This window comes from Limulus polyphemus, unplaced genomic scaffold (genome assembly GCF_000517525.1).
Source record: "Limulus polyphemus unplaced genomic scaffold, Limulus_polyphemus-2.1.2 Scaffold36, whole genome shotgun sequence".
Lineage (NCBI taxonomy): Eukaryota > Metazoa > Arthropoda > Merostomata > Xiphosura > Limulidae > Limulus > Limulus polyphemus.
The window spans coordinates 943,067-957,468 of NW_013665646.1; the positions used below are offsets into that span (position 1 = coordinate 943,067).

Below are 14,402 nucleotides of genomic sequence, written 5' to 3' on the forward strand. Positions count from 1 at the left end.
TCTTCCCTTTTCTTCAGCTTGTTTGTATTTTGTTAACAAACATATTAATAAAAAATGTTCATTGTGGTAAACGAGATAATAATTTGATCTAAGTAAGAGTTTTTTTTTTCTTCCTGATTTGTAAAAAATCCTTAGGTGGTAGAAAAAAATGAATATTATTTTCGAAATCTGCATAGCTGAATTATGGAAAATCCGTTATTAAAACCAAAACAACTTTTATGAAGTTTAAATGCGCAGGCCTGTGTTATCATTTCAAATCAGCCATGTAGTGAATCTTTAAAATGATGTGTTTGTTTGTTACAGAATTTTACATAAAGGTACACAATGGCTATCTACGTACACCCATTTCTGATTCTACACTGGCAGCTAGCCAACAGAACTCACCGCCAACTCATGGCTTACTCTTGTCTAATCGAAAAGTGGCATCAAATGGTCATTATTATAGCGCACTCACGGCCTGAAAGTGCTGAACGCAAACCATAAATCCTCGGATTTATAGTCTGGGCACGTTAATACAACACCTTGCCCTCTTTAAAATGTTATAATTCAGCGAGTTTAAACACATTCTCACTTTTATGGATTTAATTCGGGAAATAATTGGTCAGTTTTAATGTGACATACCTTAGCATAATGGCTAGGATGAGTTTAACAAAATCAACTGTATCGGTTTAACATGATGACTGAGATCAGTTTGACATGATGGCTGGGATCGGTCTTAACTTCATTAATTAAATAGAGGATCTCACACAGTTACTTAACAACTATTTACAAGAAACTGCATTTAGTTAACACCTATTACACTCCAACTTAAAGCAAGCTAGATTTAATTTTTTAATGAGATAAAATTCACCGAGTGAAATATGTTAAACCTTTTTTTTTTTCATGCTGAATTAAATCATTAGCATTACAGGCCAAATTAGATAAATTACATTATTTATATGTTCATTTAAATCGTTTTCCTGCTCTTCTTTAGTTGAAAAATAAATAAATGAAATTAACGGAGACACCTGCTCAATTGATTCGACAGCGACAAACTACAGTTTCGTATTTCTTTTATTTATTTCTTGCTTAAATTATAAATCCGATAATTCATGGTTCATGATCCGATACCGCAAAAACGTTCTACGCACTTTGGAAAGTGTGGACGCACCATAAGAGTGACGGTCAAATCCCATTATTCTGTCAGGCAATAGTAATCCAAGAGTTAACTGTGAGTACTTAGACTGACTTTCCTCTGGTCCTGATATGACGTTCCCTTGTGTGTAGCGATAAGTCTACGGACTTACAACGCAAAAATCCAGGTTTCGATTCTCCTTGATGGACAGAATGTAGATGATCCATTATGTAGCTTTGCACCAAGAAAACATTAACTTATCAAGACCCTCGTGCATCATTCGCACACCTGCATATCAAACCTCAAAATATAGACAATTATTCTAATTATATTTCAACAACTTTGTATTGAAAAATGTTTTAAAACTGATATATTTTCATGACATATTTAATGTAATTTACAAAAAACTTGTATTCCTGTGTAACTACGAGGAGTCTCGCAGGTGAATTTTTTCTTCTGCCAGTCCCAAAATGCAGGTTTATATTTGCTAAAAAACGATCATCTCTTGAGAATATTCATGTCATATCTTTCACATTGTTTTCCTTTTGTGTCAGTATCTCCATTACAACAGCATTTCGTTGTCATCCTTTTATTAGCCTCCCAGTGGCACAGCGGTATGTCTGCGGACTTATAACGCTAGAAACCGGGTTTCGATACCCGTGGTAGGCAGAGCACAGGTAGTCCTCGTGTAGCTTTGTGCATAATTAAAAACAAACAAACAAACAATCCTTTTACTGCGCCATAACATGTAGTCTGAAGAGTTACTTATGAAACTCAGCTTTGAAAATATCTAGAGATGGCGACTAAAAGTTACTGTATGGAAGAATTTCTGATATGTATATATATATATATATATATACGAAAATACAGAGTAAATAAAGTTGTCTCAGAAGTAATTTGTAGCTTGTCAAAATATTGACCACCCATAAGGATATGTATACACAGAACTCTAATGGGAAGTTTACAGAACTCAGGAAAAAACAACATAGATTTTGGAATGTTTCTGTTGCTCCTTTTGGTAGTCGTTTCGCTCATGGAAATATTTTCTTGTAAATTATGTCTCAAAAGTAAAATAATATTTTCTTTCTCAAGACATAAGGTGAGGGTTAACAAGTACGGTGACGGGAGAAAACTATTCGCGTGAAACACAAATAAAACAACTTATTATTTATTGAAAGCAACCTATATTTATTAGATATTTTTGGCAGAAACACGATAGTTAATCTGAGAAAAGTAACTGTGATGACTTTTCGAAAGGTGATATCTTGGATTACCAACAAAGATTTATGAGCATTGGTCGTGTTTTTTATGATTTACAACTGGAAATGTTGACTCCTTCAATTGATAAAAGAAAGTATCAAAAGAAATATCAAACAAGTTGAAACTTTCGGATCATAACAACAACAACAACAAATATATATATATTATGAGATGAAAGGAATGTTGTTGTTTTTCAAACTATGTATCACAACAAAACAAAACAATCTAAAAAGTATCAAAATGCAAAATCAAATTCTATAAAATTGTAAGTGAAAACTACATAACATATCGAAAAGTTTCGGGCAAGGTGGTTAGGTATTTCTACCGTGAAAAGGAACAAAAAAAAAACATGTGATATCAGTGACAGTTCTACGATCCGGTAAGGGCCGATATATCAAATGAAAATTAGGAAAGGCTTCACTTTGTGCTAAATTTTGAAACAAATTAGACACAAGTGAGAAGACAAAATTAATGATTAGCTATTTTAACCTTATGATACTAATAATCTATTGATCACATGTAAAATAGGATGCTAATATTATTCAGCATTAAACTGTAAGACATACTGATCATGTCTGTTATGATAAACGTATATCCTCGTGAGACCCGCTGGTCATGATCATTATGATACAAGCCTTGTGAAGCATGCATGTCATGTCCGTTATGATAAACGTATATCCTTGTAAGATCTGCCTGTCATGATCGTTATGATAAGTGTATAAGACTTGTAAGATCTGCCTGTCACGATCGTTATGATAAACGTGTAGTCTTGTGAGATCTGCTTGTTATAATCGCTGTGATATACGTATATCCTTGTGAAACCTGCAGATCATGTCTGTTATGATATACGTATATCCTTGTAAAACCTGCAGATCATGTCTGTTATGATATACGTATATCCTTGTGAAACCTGCAGATCATGTCTGTTATGATATACGTATATCCTTGTAAAACCAATTAACTGAGATTTGTCCCATAAAAAAAGTACCTGTTGTACCTTACAGAGGATATTATATTAAACAGACCCGTTGTCCCTTACAGAGGGTGTTTTATTAAATGGACCCGTTGTCCCTTACAGAGGATGTTTTATCAAAATGACCTGTTGTACCTTACAGAGGATGTTTTATTAAACGGACCTGTTGTATCTTACAGAGGGTGTTTTATTAAAATGACCCGTTGTCCTTTACAAAGGATGTTTTATTAAAATGACCTGTTGTACCTTACAGAGGATGTTTTATTAAACGGACCTGTTGTACCTTACAGAGATGTTTTATTAAACGGACCTATTGTACTTTACAGAGGATGTTTTATTAAACGGACCTGTTGTACCTTACAGAGGGTGTTTTATTAAACGGACCTGCTGTACCTTACAGAGGGTGTGTTATTAAAATTACCTGTTGTCCTTTACAAAGGATGTTTTATTAAAATGACCTGTTGTACCTTACAGAGGGTGTTTTATTAAACGGACCTGTTGTATCTTACAGAGGGTGTTTTATTAAAATGACCTGTTGTCCTTTACAAAGGATGTTTTATTAAACGGACCTGTTGTACCTTACAGAGGGTGTTTTATTAAACGGACCTGTTGTACCTTACAGAGGGTGTTTTATTAAACGGACCTGTTGTACCTTACAGAGGGTGTTTTATTCAAATGACCTGTTGTACCTTACAGAGGATGTTTTGTTAAACGGACCTGTTGTACCTTACAGAGGATGTTTTATTAAACGGACCTGTTGTACCTTACAGAGGATGTTTACTATACCAAAATATATATAACACGTAAAAGTTGTGTGATAATTTTAAATCAGAATTTTCTTGGTTTCAGAAGGATTGAAAACACAGAATTTCGTCTGTTTACGTAAAGAAACAACTTAAAGTGTTAATATGAAACACTGTTCAGTGCAGTGACGATTTCATAAGAACGGAAAATACAGTATTTTCTGAGTTTCAGGAGGATGGGAAACACAGAATTCCGCCTATTGTTTATGTAAAGAAACAACTTTAATTATTAATATAAAATACTGTTCAGTACAGTTACGATTATTGGCCTCGGAAGGATGGAAAACGTAGAATGCCTTCTGTTTGTAACATGGAAAACAACTTTAAGTGTTAATATGAAATATTGTTCAGTCCAGTAACGGAAATTAAGTTTTAATATGAAATATTGTTCAGTCCAGTAACGGAAATTAAGTTTTAATATGAAATATTTTTCAGTACAGTAACGGAAATTAAGTTTTAATATGAAATATTTTTCAGTACAGTAACGGAAATTAAGTTTTAATATGAAATACTGTTCAGCACAGTAACGGAAATTAAGTGTTAATATGAAATATATTAACTGTTCAGTACAGTTACGATTATTGGCCTCGGAAGGATGGAAAACGTAGAATGCCTTCTGTTTGTAACATGGAAAACAACTTTAAGTGTTAACATGAAATATTGTTCAGTCCAGTAACAAAAATTAAGTGTTAATATGAAATATTGTTCAGTCCAGTAACGGAAATTAAGTGTTAATATGAAATATTGTTCAGTCCAGTAACGGAAATTAAGTGTTAATATGAAATATTGTTCAGTCCAGTAACGGAAATTAAGTGTTAATATGAAATATTGTTCAGTCCAGTAACGGAAATTAAGTGTTAATATGAAATATTGTTCAGTCCAGTAACGGAAATTATTTATTTTCAAACAGAGAGATTTAACGCTTAAATCAATAATTCCACTAGTGAAATAATTCAGTATATCATACTTTAATGACAATTGTCCATGGTGTAAATACCGTTATGTATATTATGTCGTATTATATAAATATACATAGTGTTCATGTACGTATAAAAACATCTTCACACCGAAACATTTTTCTTATCATTATACGATACGTTGCTACGTATTCAAGAACCCTACGGCTATATATAGTGTATTAAAGACGTGCGCTAAAATATATTACACGTTTTTGAACTTCGTGTTTAGCTTTCCAGTATGTTGTACTGCTTAAAAATACTGTCTAACGCAATACGTGCACTGGAAAGAAATCCAATAAACAGAGCGCTTTTGGAAACTGACTTTTCTTTCTTCACTATGGGTAAAGGTTATGGATTTTTATAAACGTAAATAAAATCACGACCTATATCTCCAGAATGTAACTTTATTAGCTCAATATTTCGCTATTACGTTTATTAAAATGTCCCGTAATAAACTCCAGTTTACGTTAAACAAAGTTAAGAATAACAGTTATACAGGAATTTTGATAAAATAATTAGCACAAAGGATCACATATAACGTGTAACAGACTTAAAATAAGACCCTAAACTCGAGCGCTTTCGAAAAGTTGACTAGAAGAATAATTATATAATTATATTATTGATTACACACGTAGTTGCTGTGGTATCAATTAGAAATTATTATTATATAGAATAGATATACAAGTATTACAATAGTAATAACTGGAAATTATTACATAGAATAGATATATACAAGTATTACAATAGTAATAACTGGAAATTATTACATAGAATAGATATACAAGTATTACAATAGTAATAACTGGAAATTATTATATATAAGTGATACAAGCAACTTATTGATCATAATTATAAAGTGTTAAATAGTATAATACAAAGCATAATAATATATATACGGTATCATAAGGAATTCAAACAAATTAGGTTAATGAGGATAAAGTTTAGCAGAATGAATTATCATAATATTTCGTATAATACTAGAAATACATATTTATTTTACTTGTTCTTTATTTAAAAAATATTAAAACATCCAAGTTCAATTAAATGAAAAGAATTAACATTTGTAAATATAAAAAAAAAACCTCTTACCTTGCAGATAAGGAATAAGACGACACATTAAATCACCAAATATGAAGTTTCTAAGAAGACTCCCCACCAGAGTGAAGGGCATACAGAAGACTCCAAGAAGTAGGTCACTGATGGCCAGGTTCAGAAGAAATGTGTTCGTCACAGTCCGCATCCTCTTGTTGTGGATTAAGATGGTGATGACCATGGCGTTTCCCAGCACAGCGAATATAAGGATAATAGAATAAAGGCAGACACGTGTTATTACTGCTGTTGTCCAGATAAAGTCGAAAGAGTAAGGAACGGGATGCTTCGGTTGAAAGTATTTATGGGAAGAGTTCTTTTCCGTGTTATTCTCTACCATAGAAATTCCCAGTTCTCCTTCTATTAGAAGCCATTCATCTTTGCTGAAATTGTTGGCTTGTAAAATTGTTGAGTTTAACTTAAATAGATAGCTAAATAAATCGGACATAGTTAGGATTTGATTTACCGTCCAAGTAATACAGTGAAAATGAGCCTTCAGTGCTTAAGAAAATCGGTAAATTAATTAATGATTGATTACGATAAAAAGAAATTACAGGATTTCAAGTCATGAGATAAAAAGTGTTTATTTTCTGTTGGAATGTCGACTTGCTTCCTGGAAACGAGTCTTACCGTCCCAATAAATTGACGTATCGCAGCGAAAATTAATAGTTAATGCTTAAGAAAGTCAGTAAATTAATTAATGATTAATAACAATGAAAAGCAAATACGGGAATTTAAGGTAATAATAAAAAAAAAAGTGCGTGTCTTCAAGAAGAAACTGTTGGAATGTTGATTTTCTTCCTTGAAACGAGCTTTATCTGATCAAAGTGGCCGACGCTATAAATCTGATGTCCAGTTCCATATGTGACAGCGTTTTGCTTGTGCGCGCCATGACTCTGCGCATGAGCAAACGATACCAAGAGCGAAGAGTGGTTGTTACGTCGAAAAAAAAGATTGATTATTATTGTTCATATATGATGCGCCTTCTCTGTTCCTCTTAAACAATTCAAAACCGTTCATGACCATTACATTATATTGTATACTTCTCAGTTATTTATTACATAATGGTTCCAGATTATTGCAATATCATTTTCGTTAACGTAAAAGGAGGATGATATGACTTAAAATGTATTCAAACTGGTATAAAAATAGTGTAAGTTATGCTAATTTAGATAGATTTCTTTAAATATCGTGTTTGATATTTTAATTTGGCTTAACAAGTATGTTTTTCAGGAATTTCTTTTTGTCCGTATAACACAGAACAGGTCTACTGGTAAGCTATGTTAATATCCCTACTTTAAGTGATTTAGAAGTTAGTGGTAACATATTAGTATAATCTGCTATTATTTGAACAAAATATAGTGTGTGATACAAGATATATGATATCACACTTACTATGGTTCTAAATATTGTTGTTGTTGTTGTTTTTAATTAAGCACAAAGCTATACAAAGGGCTGTCTGTGCTCTGCCCACCACCGGTATCGAAACCCGGTTTCTAGCGTTGCAAGTCCGCAAATATTCCGCTGTGTCACTGGGGAAGGGGCTCTAACTTGTGAAATAATCTAATAGAACAAACTATTCCCTACAACAGGCCATCTGGTCTTAAAACGAACAAAGCAGCAGTTGCTGTTTCAATATGTTTTGCCCCCCCCCCAGTGGCACAGCGGTATGTCCTACTTCAATAGCACAACTGAGATTAGTCAGATTACTGATACATCTTGTCTAGATGTAAGTATGTTTTCAACTCTTACTTCAATAGCACAACTGAGATTAGACAGATTACTGATACATCTTGTCTAGATGTAAGTATGTTTTCAATTCCTACTTCAATAGCACAACTGAGATTAGTCAGATTATTGATACATTTTGTCTAGATACATCTTAGGTAACTATTCCGTATGTGTTTACGAGTTATCATTGGTATGATAAAGAAACTCAAGAATTAAGACATATTGTTTGTTTTATTGGAATTAAGCACAAAGCTAAACAATGAGCTATCTGTACTGTGCCCACCACGGATATCTAAGCCCGGTTTTTAGTGTTATAAGTCTCCAGACTTGCCACTGAGAGACAGCTATTATCAAGAGGATAAAACATACTTATTGTCAATTCTATAATTGTTTGTTCGTTTGTGTATGTGTGTATGTGTGTGTGTGTGTGTGTGTGTGTGTGAAGAAAAAAGAACATTTTTCAGTTTGTTTGTTTGTTTATTGAATTTTGCGTAAAGCCACTCGAGGGCTATCTTCACTACCTGTACATCAGTTAAAAGTGACAGTCTAGAGGAAAGGCAGCTAGTCAATATCACCCACCGCCAACGTTTGGGCTAGTTTTTTTTCCAACGAAAAGTTGGATTGACCGTCACATTATAACACCCTATGACTGAAAGGGCAAGCGTGTTTGGGGACGGAATTTGAACCCACGACCACCAGGCCAGCATTTTCACTAAATTGATGTTTTATAAGTATTAGTAAAAGCTCGAAGACATCTAGCTCATGAGGGTTTGAACTTCGTTTCATTTATCGTGAAAGTGAGAATAAACCAGTCATCGAACACCATTTTGTGTTCTGGTGCAAATTACCGAAACGTCGAAGCATGATCCCTTCCATCATAGCAACTTTTACGAAAATATTTTAATGCATTTTACATTTAACGTTTTTCAAAGTGGTCCGTAGTAGCATTTTAAATAAAAACTTTTTTGTTTTAGTGATGCATATGATCAATATAATTTAATAAAGAAATCTCAAGTTTTTCAAAATAATGAAGCATTAAAATAGATTTCTTACCAATTTGATTAAACCAAGTTGGATAACATAAAATCCACGTGGTCTAGTTGATGAGCTTACACTTACAATATATAAAATCTATATATATGAAAAACGTGTACTCATGAAGAAGAGGTTGGATTTAGTTATTTTCTGAAAATAAACACACTTGTATTGTGACACGAGGTTGGATTTGGTTATTTTCTGAAAATAAACACACTTGTATTGTGACACGAGGTTGGATTTGGTTCTTTTCTGAAAATAAACACACTTGTATTGTGACACGAGGTTGGATTTGGTTATTTTCTGAAAATAAACACACTTGTATTGTGACACGGCAAGACTTTCTTATCTATATAATACACATTTGTCAGGGATTTATCAAAACGTGTAAAATTAAACTTACTCGCAATAGGTTGGCAGAATGGTTTACAACTTTCAAGCTTTAATCCTAGTACAAATAATCGTCATCTCTAAGATTTTCTGATCAGACATCGGTTTTTTACTTTTTAAGGTTGATAAGCAGTGCTCTCAATCTTCTAAGTATGATATTTTGTATTTTTTTACAAAGAGGGTTCTTGTGATCAAGCTTTTACCTTTTTTCCTTAGTTTTATCTTATCTTTGTACAGTTAGAACCTCTAAAACCCATTTCCCCATATTACTTTACGAGTACTCTTGTAATGGGCAGTAAGAAACTGGTAGTTTTCAAACGGAAAATATTCAAGAACTTTATCAAATATCTTGAACATTTTTTAAATGCATTTAAAACGAAACGAAAAATTAATATTTCACGCATAGCCACATTCTTTGTCAAGAGAAAGTTGTTGTTACTGAATGACTATTGAAATAAAATATGCTTAGTGTTTCTGTCTAGAGTACTTAATGTCGCAAGCAAAGAATCGAAAATATTTCTATATTTTACTTACAATCCAAGAAATGAAAATATTACACAAGCATTGCCCTCACGATATCGTATTTCAGTTTTTTTTAGTTTTATTTTGGGAAACGTGCACCATCTTATCTGTATCTTTGCAGTTCTAAAACAACTGTCTGTCAAAATAGTTCTCAACAAAATATGTAGAGGCGCTTTTTTTCTGGTTCAGTAATTACATTAATATAATTTTCGAACTTCTTAATGAACAACAAACTGCTACTTTGTTATGAATACCATGATTATCTGAATCTGTAATTCGAAACTCTCAACCTGGACTCTCTAGCATAACATTGGGTAAAGTTTGTTTTCACCACCATACAAATATTTGTTTTTTATAGTAACGTTCTGCTGACTTCACCATCAATCACTCTTAGAGCTGCGAAGCGATTACTTCTGATGTCGTGTCTTCTGCAGACTGCTGCTTACAGTTATCACAAACGTGGGTCTAAAGTAAAAATGTGTGGGTTTATTACAATCATTTGAACATTTTTATTTAATTGCAAGAAAGCATAATCTTTAAATGTTCTAACCTAAGTTTTCAGTTTGAACAAATACCATTTTACAAATTGCAGTTTGCCAACTCAACAATGTAAAATTTGATAAACTGTGGGCCTGACGTTAGCGATAAGAATCGAGTCTATTGATATTAATTTAAAGCACCTTGAGATCACTGACTCTGCTACTGAGTAGGCTACAAAAATATGAAAATAACAGCATCCTGTCGTATTTCATCACAAAGTGTACAATTGATTCATATTATGTCTCATAGCTGCCACACTATCAAACATTATCATATGTAATAGCGTTTTGCTGCCTTTACCATCATGGCGTCGCATATCTTCAGAGTTGTACCATTTATGGTTCCAAGCTTAAGTTATGAAAAAAAGTGATGTGGATTGACTTGGGTACAAAAATGTGGATTTCGTTAATGTTCATATTTTTTATTTTTACACGATTTTACATTGCTAAGTGTAGAAAAAACTTTCACTCAGTGTATAGCAATAGGATGAAATAACTTATTATGAACTGTAGATACACCCTCGTATATATAAGTACGGAACTATTTATAGTAGAAGTGTGTGCAATGCTAATTAAAATGTTATGTTGATAACCTTGAAAAGTCTTTGTCTCAGTGAAAAGAGCATTATTGCAAGAATGTAAATAAGGGTAGAAACAGTAATGCTGAATATGTGAAACAAGCCTTAGTCATTAATCCAGCCAAAGAAAGGCTACCGCCCTAGCTAGATGAAAGTAAAACTATAGCAAAGATATCAGCAAATGTCAGTAAATGTCGAAAGATAGCTCTGAAAAAAGCTACAAGAAGGATAGGCCAAGAACCCAGTCACTCTCGAGACTTGGTACAAAAAAACTGTGAGATATGTGTAAAAAAATTTAAATAAAAAAGTAGGAAGTAAGGAAAGATGGTAAGAACGGACGGGATAACGTTACAACAATTGGTGGTTTTTGACATCGTGCAACCTCAAAGTGGGTGTGATTATTGTTCTGCCCATTCCTACTTCGTGTTTTATTTTGAACTTTGATCCTATTATAGACTTGAATTGGGGTTTAACAGTAGCTAATCCTTTCTAATTACTCAAAAAAAAATTAAAATTTTCAAAATCAGCGGTTTTGATACTATTCATTTGGCCTACACCTAACCAGTCAGATAGCTATAATGTCTCCCATATTGGAGTTTCATGTCTCACTAACGTCATTAAACACACACACCCCATTATGATGTCACGACTTTAATTAGAGTCATTACCGCAATTTGATTACATACATGTATTTGTACTTGGTCGCTGAAACAAAGATTACAACAGAGAAACTTAGCTATATACACCTTTCATTTAGTTTGAATAATTACCAAGTTACAAAAGGCATACGAAATAGGAATGGGCGGAATGATAGCCACATCCACTTTGAGGTCGAACTGCATCAAAAACCACCAAGTGTTATAATATTAATCCTCCCATTCCTACCTTGTTTCCATACTTCCTAATTCTTTTATAAGTGTATACTAAACATTTTCACAGAGGGAGCCAAGATAAAATAACTAAAAATCAATGTACCTAATACTTGAAATTCTAAGCCAAAGAGCATGTTGATTTCAATGACCATATTCACATACTTGGGGGCAAGGGAACTTGATTAGGGCATTTTTAATGGATCATTAATCTTGTAACTAATATTGACTATATACAATTTTACCCTGTGAATTCTTTAACCAAACTAATCAAATGCATGTTTTTTTTTCAGCTGATGAGGAAGATGCTTGCTAGTGCTGTGCAAACTTTACTAAGCTCTCAGTACATACACATTGATAACAGTGGTAGTGATTCTTAAGCTTATAGCTGTGGAGGATTTAGAACTGTTGATAACTTGAAGCCTGCCAAGTAAAAAGTACATATTAAAACAAGGGCATCAGTTCTTCCCAATACAACAGTATCCACCATGACCTACAGGCTGGGATAATGCAGGCGATTCATTACACTGCTCTGGTGAACGTGCACTGAATGATAAAGATGGTTATGAAATCTTGGTCGAGGACCTTATTAACTTCAGTTACTTTCAATATAGCCAGGCTAGATGAAATGGGTTGATGTTGAACAAATTATCACATTGAGTCGTGCTAGAATACATAAGCTGTATAGGTTCAGCTGCAGTATATTCAGACTCCAGGGAGGTTGTGCTAGAGTACATAAGCTGTATAGGTTCAGCTGCAGTATATTCAGACTCCAGGGAGGTTGTGCTAGAGTACATAAGCTGTATAGGTTCAGCTGCAGTATATTCAGACTCCAGGGAGGTCGTGCTAGAGTACATATGCTGTATAGGTTCAGCTGCAGTATATTCAGACTCCAGGGAGCACAGAATCGAAAAGCTACAAAGGAGGGTGCAGCTAGCTTGAACGAGTGCAAAACATAAGGAGTAAACCGACCTCCAGTAAATCAACCAATAAAACAGAATGTGACAAAACTGATACACTTAACTCCCTTCACGAACTTGTACTTTTTGCATGGATATGTATGTATGTTCGCAAGTGTCTCCTCCATTTACAAGACACTCGTTTACCCGCCAAAGGCGCCTTTGTTATAAACTGCACGATCTGACGAACAGCGCTAACTCGAGACGTCATCCTTCTTTAAATAAAGATAATAAAAAAACATTGGCGATTGTTGAACCTATTAGTTAATTTTCATACATTAAAAGTTCCTAAACCACAAGCCTTGGCCAAACAATTTCTATGTATAGTCACTTAGGTCAGTCTTCTAAGTGCTTTAAGAGTGTGGGTATTAGGTACAATAAACCCCCTTACTGCCATTTTTCATATGCATTTATAATTAAGCATTGATTTTCTGTACAGTTCACTCTTGGTCCATTAATTCCTTAATAATAGACTTTCTTTCAAGCACGTAGGACTACTGTGTTAATGACAGTACACCCACTCCAGCAAATTAACATTAATAATATGGTTTGGTCGAGTTGACGTGGTTTTTTTTCACTTTCCCTGTTACTATGATTTTGTAATATAATTCACGTTAAACACAAGCTTACACAAAAAATATTTTTGCTTAGTATTCTGTCTAAATACAGAAGTACTGTTTGAAGTTTGTGCTTAATATTGTGTCTAAATACAGAAGTACTGTTTGAAGTTTGTGCTTAATATTCTGTCTAAATACAGAAGTACTGTTTGAAGTTCGTGCTTAATATTCTGTCTAAATACAAAAGTATTGTTTGAAGTTCGTGGTTAATATTCCTTCAAACAGTATTTCTGTATTTAGACAGAATATTAAGCACGAACTTCAAACAGTACTTCTGTATTTAGACAGAATATTAAGCACAAACTTTAAACAGTACTTCTGTATTTAGACAGAATATTAAGCACAAACTTCAAACAGTACTTCTGTATTTAGACAACACTGAGATTTCCTCACAGACTTGTCAATGTTTTTTTCTATTTTTTTATATACATCTATGAACTTCAAACAGTACTTCTGTATTTAGACAGAATATTAAGCTCGACCTTCAAACAGTACTTCTGTATTTAGACAGAATATTAACCACGAACTTCAAACAATACTTCTGTATTTAGACAGAATATTAAGCACGAACTTCAAACAGTATTTCTGTATTTAGACAGAATATTAAGCACGAACTTCAAACAGTACTTCTGTATTTAGACAGAATATTAAGCACGAACTTCAAACAGTACTTCTGTATTTAGACAGAATATTAAGCAGGAAAATAAATATTGGAAAAAAAAATCATGTTTACTTAAATTCGCAGAACCATACTTTCGTTTATATCCAAGATATCAAAATAATATTATTTTTCCTTTGAATCAACCAAGTGTATCATAGAGTCGATAGACACTATACAAATGTGCACGATAAAAAATCAACAGTGGCAGAGAGTTTTACTTTAAAAGATGAATGCCACTCACTTTAATTTGTTTCTCTGCACAACAAGCCCCAAAACAAGGCAAGAAACCATCGCTAAGATACC

General features: G+C 33.3%; 1 protein-coding gene across 1 annotated transcript in view; it reads right to left on the reverse strand.

Annotated features, from left to right (window-relative positions):
• LOC106460897 (cholecystokinin receptor-like) overlaps positions 1–14,402 on the reverse strand; it is a 73,645-nt gene that overhangs the window by 37,558 nt on the left and 21,685 nt on the right. Inside the window, exon 2 of the mRNA XM_022388160.1 lies at positions 6,199–6,352. Coding sequence (XP_022243868.1) covers positions 6,199–6,349 — 151 coding nt within the window. The 5' untranslated portion in view covers positions 6,350–6,352. The remainder of the gene's footprint in view (positions 1–6,198; positions 6,353–14,402) is intronic.